The sequence below is a fragment of the Procambarus clarkii genome, chromosome 45 (assembly GCF_040958095.1).
Source record: "Procambarus clarkii isolate CNS0578487 chromosome 45, FALCON_Pclarkii_2.0, whole genome shotgun sequence".
Lineage (NCBI taxonomy): Eukaryota > Metazoa > Arthropoda > Malacostraca > Decapoda > Cambaridae > Procambarus > Procambarus clarkii.
Window position 1 is genome coordinate 9,860,724 of NC_091194.1, and position 15,117 is coordinate 9,875,840.

General features: G+C 42.2%; 1 protein-coding gene across 2 annotated transcripts in view; it reads right to left on the minus strand.

The window, feature by feature from the left end:
* LOC123770031 (L-asparaginase 1) overlaps window positions 1–14,614 on the minus strand; it is a 33,280-nt gene extending 18,666 nt beyond the window's left edge. Inside the window, exons 1-4 of one of the 2 annotated variants that reach the window (XM_069301387.1) lie at window positions 14,529–14,614; window positions 3,436–3,820; window positions 1,488–1,608; window positions 1,120–1,237 (exon numbers count right to left, since the gene is read on the minus strand). In XM_069301387.1, coding sequence (XP_069157488.1) covers window positions 1,120–1,237; window positions 1,488–1,608; window positions 3,436–3,525 — 329 coding nt within the window. In that variant the 5' untranslated portion in view covers window positions 3,526–3,820; window positions 14,529–14,614. Of the gene's footprint in view, window positions 1–1,119; window positions 1,238–1,487; window positions 1,609–3,435; window positions 3,821–14,464 lie in introns of both variants that reach the window. The other variant, XM_045761615.2, reaches the window with a different exon arrangement.
* Between the last annotated feature and the right edge of the window lie 503 nt (window positions 14,615–15,117).

The following is a 15,117-nucleotide window of genomic DNA, read 5'->3' on the forward strand; positions in this document are numbered from 1 at the left end:
CTGGTGCGCCTCCATTTGGATTATTGCAGCCAAGCAAGGAAACCTCATCTTCAGGACATAGCTGTTTCGGAGAAAATACAACACTGGGCTACAAAAATCATTCTAGAACTAAATCAACTCTCAAACCAGAAATAGTTGAGGGCCACAGGGCTAACACTTCAAACCATGCATGACAGGGCAGATCTCATTGAAACTTTTAAAATACTGAACGAACAAATCCACAAGGGCTGTGACGAGGATTCGAACCTGCGTCCGGGAGCATCCCAGACACTGCCTTAATTTGATGCATCACGTTAGTGTGATTTCTGTGTGTACTGAACGATTTCAGTATTCAGAACGAAAAAAAAAAAAAAAAAATTGGAGGATGTTGATCCAGACAATTTCTCCAAAAGGTCAGATGTAACACAAACAAGGAGCAACAGTTTCAAGCTCAACAAGCTAAAACACAGGGGATGCTTTTTCACCCACAGGAGGGGTCTGTCCCCTGTGGGTGGAACCCATGGAACTGCCTACCCACTGTAGCCGTAAATGTCATAATGCTGTTAAATTTTAAAATACTGTATAGGTGAAAAAATCAACAAGGCAAACGAGAGACATTAGACATGATGCCAGTTTTCTGTCCTCATTGAGGCCGCTAGTGTGTTAGTGGCCCCTCAGGTAAATTCAAGTATATTACACACCAGTTGCCCACTCCAAGAGCCTGACAAGTTATCACAGATCAAACTTGGCTCCAGGTCAGGTTTGGGTAGTAGAACTCTCAGAACCAACTTCAAATATACTTCTTAAGCTAATCTTCCAGTATTCATGAGAAACCCTATCATATAAAGTAGTACACTCATATATATTGAAAAAGACATATTCGCTGATCATAGCATCCTTCACCAAGGGCTGACATCACAGCCTGACCTTCCCTTCAATATATGGCGACAGCCAAACCTTCTTGATGCCATATGATACTACAACTGGCGCAGCAAGTCAGGAGAACCCTAAAGAGACATTGCATGTATCGCACAGAAGAAAAGATGCAACAAGAGAGAAGTGAAGACACTAGGCAAGACTGTGACAGTAGGCAGCGAGCGTGAGTCTAGGCTAAGCCGAGGTAGTAGTCCTGAGACTCACGGGAGAACAAGAGGAGGGTTGTTGAGGCCATTGAAGCGTTTGGCAGCATAGGTCTCATCATGCATGTGTGGGTACCGGCGGATGTTGGCCTCCAGCTCCTGGGGTATGGGCGCCAGCTCTGCAATACCAGGTATTTATCAGAATAAGATAATAACAATGCAGTTTACAACAATGATAATTACTAAATGTTTATGATTATTATTATTATTTGCTTGGGGAGTCTTAAACAGATTTACGTCAATAACCAGAAGCTCTGCCCAGCATCAAGACTGCTATGCTGGCCAAACTTTAAACTTAAACACATTTTTTAACACATTTTTTAACTTAAACGTCTATATAAAAGAAATTACTGATTTAGAAACACTTACTTCCCCTGTCATTGCGTACCATGCCAATGGTGCCACCAGTGTAGAGTACGAGTACTCTGGACTCTATACCCAGCTCAGTGTCCACCACAGACTCTATGGATGCCCTGTGCCCATACAGAATCTGCCAAAATACACAAGTATATAAGGATTGATCGATGGGTTGATTGACGCCATCATTAATAACTAAACCTGTACTATTATTACGAACTGCCGTCAAAATTTAATACAGCAAAATTGTATATCATGTTTACTTAATTTAAAAATACCCACTATGTAGTTGCATATTTAGTTTTCAAATACGATGCAATAATTGTCAGTCATTTTTTAATTCTAATCCACTCTATTATCTTATAAATGTTATAATGTCTCATGGAGTTTTAAGACTCGCCCCATTACGCTTATATATATATTAATTGTTTTCTTAATTTTTATATTATACTTGAGACGCTGTGTGTATTATAATGTAGGCACTGCATACATGTTACTTGTGAATCCTCCACTATTCACTAAGCATTTTTATGTATATGCTTTTGCCTAAATAATAATAATAATAATTATTATTAGTGAGAATAACAGCCGGTGAAGGTATCCTCTATTGTTATGATACACTACTAGTATGGTACCGGTTCACTGCATGGGCTCCTGCACCATTGGGCACTAACAGTGTAACTTGTGCATTCGGTTATGTAACATCACACAAATAACCAGATGTAGCCAGAAAACCGTGTGATGGTATATTTAGTAAAGCATAAGGCCGGCCACACACGTGGTTTTAACTGACAGTTATGACTGTTCAGTTATAACTGTCACAGTTCAAACTGACGTCAGTTAAAAATGAAATGCACACACACACGCAGTTCAATCCCTCAGTTTTACCATGGATTCCGAGGAGTACGATCTTGCCGCTCTTGGTGTATTCTTGGTAATGCTACAAGCAAATAGAAAAAAGAAAACTAAGAAGCGTAAGCAGTGGTGCAAAAAGTGGTTACTAAGGCGAAATCAATGTTCTGATATTAAATTGTTAAAAGAATTAAGTGAAGAACCAATTGATTTTCTCAATTATTTGCGCATGACTGAAATTGCCACAGGCAAGGTTCAGAGATCGATAGAGTTCAATGAATTCAACAATCACTTGGTTTTGTTTACGTGCCATCTCAAACTGCACTCACCGCTACCACCTGTAGAAATGAGAAGTTGAGAACTGTACAGTTACGAATCCCCACACACGCTCAGTTCAGTTACTCCTTTCAGTTAAAAATATGGAACATTGCATTTGTTGCAGTTTAACTGTACAGTTCTGTTGAACTGACGAAATGAGCAACTGAGATACCCACACACGTGTAGTTTTAACTGACAGTTTTAACTGAACAGTTATAACTGTCAGTTAAAACTGCACGTGTGTGGCCGGCCTTAGCGTAGTAAGCTACTTGCATGGTTGCCAAATACTCAGCTTCTAGTATTGATGAAAATATCTCCCTAGCCTAATATAACACCCATACTACCAAGTCAGTAAACAATATAAAAGGCTTTTGGTGATACAAGAAAGACAAGAAAAAAGTCTTTTGGTGTTAATAGTGTCAAAACAGTAGCAGTTACTATAATTTCTTATGTAAAGTGTTGTGAATTAAACATTCGAAGTGTGTTGTTTTGGAGGGAGGGAATTAACAGGAGAGAGCGCCAAGATAATTTGTCAGATAATTAAAATATTTAACCCCAAGGTTGTTAATGATACTTATAAGTAGTGAGTGGATGGTAGGCAGTGGCCTTTATAATGTTAACCTCGTATATAAAAGGTGTATAATAGCCTAGCGGTAATATAATTAATATTTAGTTCGTATAAATTATCTACAACCAACAAAAACAGATTATTTGTAGTTATAATAAATACACATGTAATTCAGCGGTTTAAGGGTTAAGGGGACATTACGAGCTATGGGTACGGACTTACCTTTGGCACAAAGGTAGGGTCGACAACTTCTACGTCATAACTAGCGCTGATCTCGTCCAACGACGTCACCGACGACGACGTCCTGATCATTGCTCCTGCTTGATGTCCTGGGAGGACTATAGAGGTATCCTTTGGCAGGGTCTCCAGGGTAAGCGGACCGTAGAAGTCACGGGGTGTGTGACTGGACCGTGGCAGGTCACGGGGTGTGTGACTGGACCGTGGCAGGTCACGGGGTGTGTGACTGGACCGGGGTGTGACCGCTGGAGACAGCTTCAAGCTTCCTTTACTTGGTTTTATACACAAAGTTTGTGAAGTTCTTCAGCGTTCCCGAGCACAGAGATGTGATGTCACAATATGTTCAGCCACTCAGTGTACTACTATACACCTGATTGTAACAAATAACAGTAAGAAACTTAGCATATCCTCGCTCTCATAATTTAAAATCAAAGAACACAAGAATTATATTTGCCGTAAAGTTAATATGGTAGAAGTTGAAACTTTTGTCAGGTCTACGGGTCTAAGGTCACTTGCGCCATACACATATAATGTTAATCCAAGAACCAACATATGATGTAATCAAATCAGAGGAGACAAGACCTCTGTGACTCAAAAGTCATAGGATAAGGATAAATCATACAACCTATCTTCTATCTATGGATATGCTGCTCCCAAAAGAGGATCACCCCCAAGCCTCGTGCACTACTACGAAATACGCAACAGCAACCCTCACGGATGGTGGATTATAGAGGTTGCAGCTCAATGCACAAAAAAATATGAAGTCAATGTTGCATTAACTCCCGGATTACATAATTCTGTAACCAGAGAGGGGGATTATCACATTGCACAATGCTGGATGATGTCACACAAAACGATAAGCAACGAACCGAAAGAAAATCCTCTCTTAAATTCTACGAACACTGGCATATAGGACACTTTGGGTATCTTTTAGCCCACGCTTGTGTTGCTTTTAGTACGGTATACATGTATCATATGTATTATTTGTGTTTAGTGATTGTGTATATACTGTTTTAATATGGAGAAGGTAACAAGGCGCTAGTAGAAAGAAAACGGTCAAATTCAAGTATGTTTAATGAGACAGGAAAGAAATACATCTCAAAGGGATAGAGTAGCTTAAGCTATTTCTACCCCCCTAAAAGCGGTCTTTCTAGGTTCATGAATTGTATCAAATCTGCTTCAAAGATCATAATAATTGCAAACGTTGATCTCGACCTGATAGCACACCAGAATTTGCAATATCGGCGAAAAATTGCTCAAGACGGTAACAATGGGAGTCCCAGGGTGCAGAAGATGCATTCTGACGTTACAGCTCTTATGAAAACATGTTAGGCAAGAGATCACATTCAACAACAATGTTCGACGATCATCCCTATCTCTAAAGCCAATGGAGAGTACAGACCTGTGTACGAGTAGCTGAATCAATCTATAACAAATGGGCCAATCACACAGCACCGCTCCTGTGCCAGGTAAGTCCACTACGGGCTCACCATAGCTCGTGCTACTTGGAACTTGTTCCTAAAAGCTGAATCTATAACAACAATGAACAATGTATGATAAAGAAGAGAGCATAATTTAACCGAGCAGCCATCGCGGCTCAGTCTTTGATCAGGCCTCCAAGGTTGGTAGTCTGGTCAATCAGGCTGTTGGACAGCTGCTCGTAGCCTGACGTATCAACCACTGCCTGGTTGATAAGGTATCCTTGAGAGGCATTTATTAAGTTCTCTTGAACGCTGCGAGAGGTCGGTTAGTTATCCCCTTAATTCGCGGCCTGACCTCCTTCAGCACTATCTGGGTGGATGTAAATGGAGGCTGTTTAGTATGGGTCAATATCCGTGGGTCAATAGCCTTCTGCAGTTTATTCTTATACTGTTAGGTAGATATTGCTAGAGCCATTTGTAACTTTAAAGCAGTTCCCGTGGTGTAGTGATTAATTAAGACGCCTGGCGTTTCGCAAGCGCTTTTTCCTGGGTTTGTATCCTGGCCGGGGAGGATGTACTGAGCATCAATCCTTAACTGTAGCCTCTATTTACCCAACAGTTAAATGGGTACCTGGGTGTTAAACGATTTGGCGGGTCGTATTCCGGGGAACGTAGGCTACTACGCTATGCGTGCTAGTGACTGTACAAGAATGTAAGAACTCTTGTATATAAATACAATACAAAAATAATAACTTTATCGAGCCTATGCGAGCAATCATTGACGAAGTTGATGTGGCTTTCCTATACTCAAGTTCAAGTATGTTTATTGAGATAAGAAAGAAATACATCTCAAAAGGATAGAGTAGCTTAGGCTATTTCTACCCCCCCCTTTCCTATACTGTAGGTTATTGCCTTCATCAGTGAGAACAAAAATCAACGTAATCAGACACTATTAAAATACTGTGTAAAAAAGTAAACAAATGAATATACCAGCACTGTGGCAGCAGTAACAAGGTTCCCCGATAAGATTACCGGAAACGTGTCACATCCAGAAACCTAGCGAGTCCGGTATCTAATCCTTCAACCCCTCCTCTCGAATAGTGCATCGCATTTTGACGTCCAATTTGGGCCCCAAAGGCAAAAAAATGATGTTATAATAACCCTAGCGGCTCGCAAAGTGGACGGGATGTCCCGTTTTCTATTCGTGGGGGTCCTCGGTTAAGTTTAGATTCGGGCAATTTAGTACATCAGTTTTAATAATAATAATTTTGATTTAAGAAAAAAGTACTTACATACATACACACAAGAAGGTTGCATGATTCATGAATCATACAACCTTCTTGTGTGTATGTATGTAAGTACAAGTATTGTATAATATCTAGTCACTAATGCACACAGCGTGTTGTGACGAGCCCTGGAGAGGACGAAATGAATGAACCCTTCGTGAGTGTTGCTTGTTTTATAACTAGGCCGAAGTAATAGGCGTCCAAGAGAGTGAATTAGCAAGCGCGTACGAGTGCGCGTTGTTAGTGTAGTATATACTATACAGAAATCGAGATCTCTGTAGACATATGCGTGAAGAGAAGAGTCCTGCAGGTAATGACCCGTGTCAGCTAATTTTGAGGTTCCATCTGATGTGATCCTCAGGCCAGGCCCGTTAAAGCTGCGGCCCTCCACACCCAAGTACTCCGCCCCCATTTAAAAAACTTTAACATGCTTTATATTTAAAATAGGTTTGTTCTAATATACAAGTTAATAGCATTATTCTATTCGAGTTCTAAAGTTAGGCATTTGTTACATTAGGTTTTTTATTATTATTATTTTCTACCACAGACGTGGCCACACATTTACAATGCTAAGCAGCATATATACATTTTCTTCTGTCCTCCATGGACAGGGTTAGAGTTGTGTTAAACATATAGTTCTGGCTGGAGCTGCATACTTTGTAGAAGGACTTTGTAATAAACCTACAATAGCAAGCACGTAATTATTGAACAATCAACCACAGAAGGTGATTCGGTGCTTTTAAAATGCTAAGCTAACCGGTTTATGTTGATTATTTGTGATGATCAAACCCGCTTTGAGGAGCCTAGCCCGAGGAAGGTTGCGGAGGGGATCCCACACCCGTCCTACACACCGCCACACAGTTTAATTAATTAATGATCCACGCGAGTCAGGTGTTCGAGGCCAGTATCACACACCCTGGTGCAGACTTGGCTACTCGGGAGTATTATACTGGTTTTAACCGACTATGGTGAATAATTACTTACATGCTCCTAAGATATGGTGAAGGCGTTGGTGATTTTTTTATAAAAAAATTTCTTATATTTTTTATATTTTTAGCTGGTCATTTGTTTTCATAAATTTTGCAAGTATTTACCTACTTAAAATTTTCTTAGATTAAGGATCTGCCCGAAACGCTGCGCGTACTAGTGGCTTTACAAGATTGTAATTACCATATTATGTATCCTCACATTCCCAATGTACCTTCTTGTATATGCATAAATAAATAAATAAATATGCTCACAGCCTGTACAAATTGATCTATGTAAGTAGCTTATCAAAACTCGCGTAGCTAAATGACTTTTAGGGCTCGGTTCCTGGGCCTAGTCTTTTTAATTTTTTTAATCTTTATCATCAGAATTAAGACAATTATAAAAGGCATATGAGGTTTTGTATGCAGTTCCTATTTATATAATAAGTGTGTTAGACTTCAAGGTAACTGCAGAAGGCCTATTGGCCCATACGAGGCAGCCCCTATTTATACCCACCACAAACTTACTCATATATATGTCTAACCTACGCTTGAAACAATCCATAGTCCTCGCGGTTACGTTACCCGGGTCCTATATTAACGCGATGGTCCCGTTTAGTTTAGGCGAAGTATTGAATTAAAATAGCAACATGAGCGCTTAAGATCCCTTGTAACCAGTGTCTACTCTACTGATCTACACTAATCAGGGATGGGGGGGGGGGGCGCTCTCTACACTGAGGCGGGATTCACAGAGCACTTCTCTTATATGCAGTACCTCTTACCTAGATCCTGCGTGTTTACTGTGTGTTTACAAACAGTTTGGGAGCTCAGAAGCGCAGTAAGGTCGGCCTTAATCCAATATTATTATGAATGTCCTTGAAGCGCTTGGAACTCTTAATCTTAGTAAATACACACAAACCAAGGACAAGCTGTCTCCACGCCCCCCTGCCTACCTACACGCACTCTCCACGCCCCCTGCCTACCTACACGCACTCTCCACGCCCCCCTGCCTACCTACACGCACTCTCCACGCCCCCTGCCTACCTACACGCACTCTCCACGCCCCCCTGCCTACCTACACGCACTCTCCACGCCCCCCCTGCCTACCTACACGCACTCTCCACGCCCCCCTGCCTACCTACACGCACTCTCCACGCCCCCCTGCCTACCTACACGCACTCTCCACGCCCCCTGTCCCTACCGCTTACCTAGGACAAGCACCTTTGCAAAATCAATAAACCTACAATAGCAAGCACATGGGTAGGAATGCAACCCTTCCTCTTACAAATTACGTCGCTTTTCGCTCGTATGAGCTACGGCCAAAAAAGGCCGTAATTTGAAAATGAACAATAATTGAAAATCAATTTTAGATTCTTTTTTTTTAAACAGCAAGTTAAGGGTCCTTTGGTATGTTAAGATTGCAGGAAGTTCTCCTAAGGTTTCAAAGCGTCATGAAACCTGTTAATTGAAAGTTTCCTCTCCTAACCTAACCGAGTAAGCCAGAGGACTCAAACAGAAAACGGGACAGTACAACTCTTTCGTGGGCCGATTTCATTTCAAATTACGTCCTTTTTTTGCCTAAGTGCGCATACGCGCGAAAAGAGATGTAATTATTTAAGAAAACGGGTTGAGGAATACACGTATACACACTGATAGGAACTAAAAATGAGAAAAGGGAGACATGATCACCACATACAAATTTCTCATGATAATAGGCAGGGCAGACAATGAAAGATGACAAGGTTATTACAAGGGGAAATAAATGGAAACATTAATTACCAAAATGTGCCACACACACATTATAAAGAATGTTTCCAGTTCAGAGGTGAATAGAAGATGGAATGCGGTAATAACAAGTGGAGACGAACTTCGTATATACCATGTACTCATGAACCTACACAAACACCTAGTTGTACTTGTCGGGGTTGAGATTTGGCTCTTTGGTTCCGCGCCTCTCAACTGTCAATGAACTGGTGTACAGATTCCTGAGCCTACTGGGCTCTATCATATTTACATTTGAAATTGTGTATGGAGTCAGCCTCCACCACATCACTGCCTAGAGTATTCCATCTGTTAACTACTCTGACACTGAAGAAATTATGTCTGTGGCTTATTTGGGTACTAAGTTTCCACCTGTGTTCCCCTTGTTCGAGTTCCACCCGTTCTAATTTTTTTGTCTGTCCATCCTGTCAATTCCCCTGAGAATTTTGTAGATGGTTATCATGTCTTCCCTTACTCTTCTGTCTCCCTGGGACGTGAGGTTTAGCTTCCGTAGCCTTTCCTCGTAGCTCAAACCTCTCAGTTCTGGGACTAGTCTGGTGGCAGACCTCTGAATATTCTCTAACTTTATATTGTGTTTAACTAGGTATTGACTCCAGGCTGGAGCTGCATACTCCAGGATTGGTCTTACATAAGTGGTATACAAGGTCCTGAACGATTCCTTACACAAGCTTTTAAAGACAGTTCTTATGTTGGCCAAAATAGCACATGCCGCTGATGATATCCGATTGATGTGGGCCTTTGGGGACAGGTTCGGTGTGATATCAACCCCCAGATCTCTCTCTATTTGACTGTTGCAGGAGTCAACACACAGGTAAACACACCCGTGTGGCCGTACACGAACTACTCAGCCCATCCGCCTATGGTTTCCCAACGTCTAGAAAACGGTCAATTTAAAGTGTCCTCTCCTAACCTACCAGAGGACCCAAAACAGAAAACGCGACAGTACGTCATTTTCGCGAACAGCTTCCATCTTCTTGTACGACATTTTTTGGCCTTATGTAACGCATACGAGCGAAAAACGACGTTCTTTTTAGAAGGACAGGTTGAACCGCTGTGTAAGTAAGGCGCCAAGCCGGGGAACTGCTGTGTAACGACACCCTGGGAACCAAGAGGATGACGCCCACAGAAAACGAACATCAACCTAGGTGTAACTATTGAAATTGAAATTGCTATCAGCCCGTCTTCCTAAAATGAGAGGACTTTTAGCCGGAATTAAGACTTTCGTAGGCCTTAGGCGCCTGTTATAAATGATATGAGTGGGGCTTCTATGGGGTACTGGTACTATTAAGGGGTATAGGTAGTTAGAAGACAGGAGTATCAAATATGGGAGAGCTAAAAGGCCCGGCCCCCAAAATAAACTATCCACAGTAGTAATAACTTGCTACAAGACCAAATATGTTCGTCTAAGGGTTGATCACTGCGCTCCCACCTTGGAAGAAGAGATACTCTGTAATTCATGTACTTATTTATTAACCCGTTAACAACCCCCCATATACACTCACACCAATAACAATAATAATAATAACTTTACCACACTATCTTACGTTAAAAGCCTTGGTCCACGTAGGCAGGATACAAGGTTTACACTAATAACAAGCTAGGGTAAAGTACTACTGGATAAGCACTGAAGCTGGATGCAGCTTAGGGTAGTGAAACCACGTGGGACCCTAATACAAAACACAACACTTAGGGGTACCCAAACACTGGCAAAATACTATCCCCAGGTCTCCCCAATCGTTACTACCAGAGTAGGCACACTTACACCATATAATACTTAACTTAAGGGTACAGGAACTTCAGGTAAGGGAAATAAGTAAGAGGAGAAGGAAGGAGAGTAGGGATACAGCCACAGAGTAGGTCTTAACCTCACGCCACCAGCCAAGAGAAGCCCGAGCTAGCCACCAGCTGCCTCCCTCATGTTGTGGTGCCGGGAGGAGCCTAATTGATCGTGCAGCTAAGCACATTAAAGATCTTCCCCTATGCAACGTATTGTTACTTTATGAATGATTAGAAAGTATTAGTAAGCAAAGTTGGTGCCTATGTTATTATTTAATAATCAACCCCCAGCTCAGTCTTTAAATGCTCTTTGAGAAACAATAATAGTCTTACGTCTGGCAGGGAAGATACAAACAATTTCCATTCGAAATGCGCCAACTGTACTACTTAGGAAGTTTAATAGCTCAATTTTGACCTCTGGTTTCCACTGGAGAACCCAGGGTCGTAACAGCGCCTATAAGACATGGGGGCAAGATTTCAACAGCATATTCACTAACAAGCTAGTACTTAAATATAGTTTGGCATCGAAAGAAAAAGATGTAGCGATGTTTGCCGTGAACTGAGTACAAGTTTAGGTCTAACAAAACCTGTCAGTTTTCCGAAGCAGTTACTTTGGCGTAATAAATATGTTTTAAGCACTGCCTACTGATTACGTTGTAGAGGAGATTTCTGAAAAAAAATAAATAATTATTTTTTCAACGCTTCGCAATACTACATTTTCCGAGATAAACACTAACACACTGCTAAATAACTACCTTCAGCCGCAGGGGGTCGCTATGGATGTTAATGTCACACTGAAGTGTGGCACTGGGGCCAACCCCGACTGACCTATCACACTCCAGTTAGGTGAAAAGTTCCCTTGTTCACCCCCACCAACCATAGGTGAAAATCAATGCTCGAGGGATAAAGGAAATAACATTGACCCATGACACTCCCCAACCTCCCTCACCGCCATGCATCATCTTGGAAAGCTAGGCGAGGCTAACCGAGCTCAAACGGGCAGGGACAAACATTCTCTTATATAGATATATAATCATATATAATTATAATGAATAATGACAGTTTATTCAACAAAAGACTAGAACTACTACAACAACGAATTTACGTTACTTTACTGTCTTCCAGTGGCACGATAAATACAGCTAATTCAACAGCCTATAATTCAACAATCTATAGTGTGTATATATTTTTTTCATGTTACATATTTTAACAGGATTTTGTTGATTCTTAAGAATAACAAAAAACAAATGTATAATATGGCAACAGGCCATCAGTTAGTTGCCCCCCCCCCTCAAAGGTAAACACGCTGCCCATACACCCCCACCCCTATCCCCCCCCCCCAACCCCACACACACACAGCCAAGCCCTCGACGTCGTCACCATTCTCTAGAGGGTATTTTTATCTCTGTTGACTAAGGCATGTGCCCCACCCTCTCACAAAGCCGTATACACACACCAACCCACACCGTGTACACCCTCAAAAATATGCTTCCAAATAGCCAGGAGCCCCATTCTTGCCAGCGCGTTGTCACTCATTAATTGAAATGTTACCCTCCAAACTGTCCCTGCCCCCGCCCCCCCCCCCCAGGAGTGGAGCGCGCCAAGGCTCTACACACAGTCGGTCAAGGTCGCCCCCCCACTAAAGCACGACCTACTGGCCGAGTTTGGTTATAACCGCTCCGCGCCTCTAAGACAAGACATGCTCTGCATATCAGTGGCTTAAATTAATCACATTATGTGCCTATAAATACTCTTCTGTACCAGTGTTCCAAATATATTTTATGAACAAATCCACAAGGGCCGTGACAAGGATTCGAACCTGCGTCCGAGAGCATCCCAGACGCTGCCTTAATCGACCGATTAATATTTTATATTAATAGATATTATTATTTTAGAGTCGTAACCGCCTCTCAGCTGGAATGTCGTCAGTGAGTCTTGCGTCATGTGCTGAGGCCGCTCAAGACTTGTTCCCTCGCTCTTCCTGTTATACAAGTCTTGAGAAAGACTGACTTACCGCAACCAACATCTCCCTCCCCGCCACTTCCTGTCTGACTGTCTGTCTGTCTGTCATCCATTTACCCGGGGGGGGGGCTCCAGCTGCTGGGTCAGGTTGGGGGGGGGGGGAGGCGCTCAGCTGGTCAGGAAGTGAATCCTTATCGAAGGTCAGCCATCAGCCTTTTCGGGTAATTTCTATAACGGATGAGCTGCGGCTGCCGGTGGCGCCTGTATCTCTGGTACTATTAATGGCATTATTATAATGCTTCAGCAGTGGCTCCTAGTCCATGGTATAGCTTCATGTTGCGAAACTAATAATTGACTAAGTTAAATCGTGATGCATTCTCCGTTTGTATAATAGTATGTGGCCATGTTTGTAGTTTACACACACACACACACACACACACACACGTGCGTGCATGCACCTTTGTGTGTAAATAAGTGGAACTGAAAAGATGAGGAGGTTGTCGAGGCCAATTCGAAACAACTTTAAATGTAATAAGAAAAGCGAGTAAATCACTACACTGAAAGGCGGGGCTGAAGAGCAGCTGTTCGACCCTGGAAGCTCAACTACGTGAGTACGCACGCACACGCACGCGCGCGCACGCGCACACAAAACACTCCAGCTGTCTTTAGACATTCGTACAAGGAATCATTTAGAAACCTGTATATCACAAACGTCAGACCAACATTGGAATATGCGGCTCCAGCATGGGGCCCATTGCCTGTTAAGGAAAAGTTGGAGAAGGTTGAGAGGTATGCCACTAGACTTGTCCCAAAACTCCGAGGTATGAGTTACGAGGAATGGCCAAGTTGTTTGAGGGAGGCGACGACGATCAAGGGATAAGGAAAGGTTAAGTGAATTGCACCTCACCTCGCTGGAAAACAGGCTTTAGAGGAAACATGATTACCACATACAAAATTCTCAGAGGGGGGGGGGGGAATTGACAGGGTAGATGGGCACTGATGGTACTCGCACAAGGGGGCACAGGTGGAAACCCAGTCCCCCACATGAGCCAGAGACATTGGAAATAATTGTTAGTGTCGGTAGATAATATATGGAACGCACCAGGAAGTGATGTGGCGGAAGAAGACTCCACACACAATTTCAAATGTAGATATAATAAAGAGCCTAATATGCTCGGGAACCTATATATACCGGTTCACTGGCAGCAGAGAGGCGGGACCAAAGAGCCGAAGCTCATCCTCCGCAAGCACAATTAGGCGAGGACAAACATCATCATAAAACAAAACAACAATAAGTACATACAGATGATCAGCCGGTGTTTAAGTTGTCTGATGGACAGTTACTTAACAGACCCGCACAGCCTTGCTCCTCAATAGGCCTATACGGGACGGCTCCTAAACCCTATATTCGGAGTTTATATTTATATATATATAATTTATATTTATATATACATTTTTATATTTATATATATATTTCATATATATTATAAATATATTTTATATATAGATAGAACCTACATAGGTACGACATTATAAAACTACACAATTAGGTCAAATCGATCAATCTGCAGAGACCTTGAAGATGTTACACGACCAAAGATCACATTTACTCCAAACCTCCACCACCAACGGGTTATTCATGCCCGTGCCACCTCTTGTTGTTGTTGAAGATTGAAGTCACCACAAGTTAAACTGGATTGACCTCTCACGGCGTTAGGTCATTTAAGTATATAAGGCAGGTCATCCTCCAGCCTCACGATAAGGCAAATTTCCAGTAACCACCAAATAACATTTAATAAACTACTATAATTATTATAACCTTATTAAACTTTTCCGTAATAACGTTTCATTCGAAAATTATTAGATGTAGAAGTTCACAAAACCTTCAGAACATTTCGCTAGTCACAGCCTCAACGACACGGGGCGACACACTGCTTCTCAGGATGTGTATCGATTACTGAAAGTGGAACCGCGCCTGCGTCAGGGATAAGACCACGACGTCACCACATTCTGCTCTTGTGATTGGCTAGGGAACCCTGTGGCCCGTAGTGAGCCACCGGATTGGTGAAGCGCTGAGCAACGTCAGAAAATCCCACTGCGGGGATTGGTGGCGCGGAAGGTGTGGTCACCCTACCTCCTAGAGAAATACAGCACATTGTATACACACTCCATGTATACTCCTAGTTGTGCTTACGGGTGTTGAGCCTTGACTTTTTGGTCCCGCCTCTCAAGTCAGTCAACTGATGTTCCCGAGCCTACTGGGCTCTTATCATATCTACATTTGACATTGTGTATGTAGTCTGTCTCCACCACATCACTGCTTAACGCATTCGATTTGTTAACTCGAGTATAACCTTGGATTGTCAATAAGCAGTCGAGAGTAATAATACACAAAGAACCTCAACAAAATCTTGTGATATGAGGCAAAATGAAATCGACACCAGTAATTCCATATATCATCATGTAAATGTG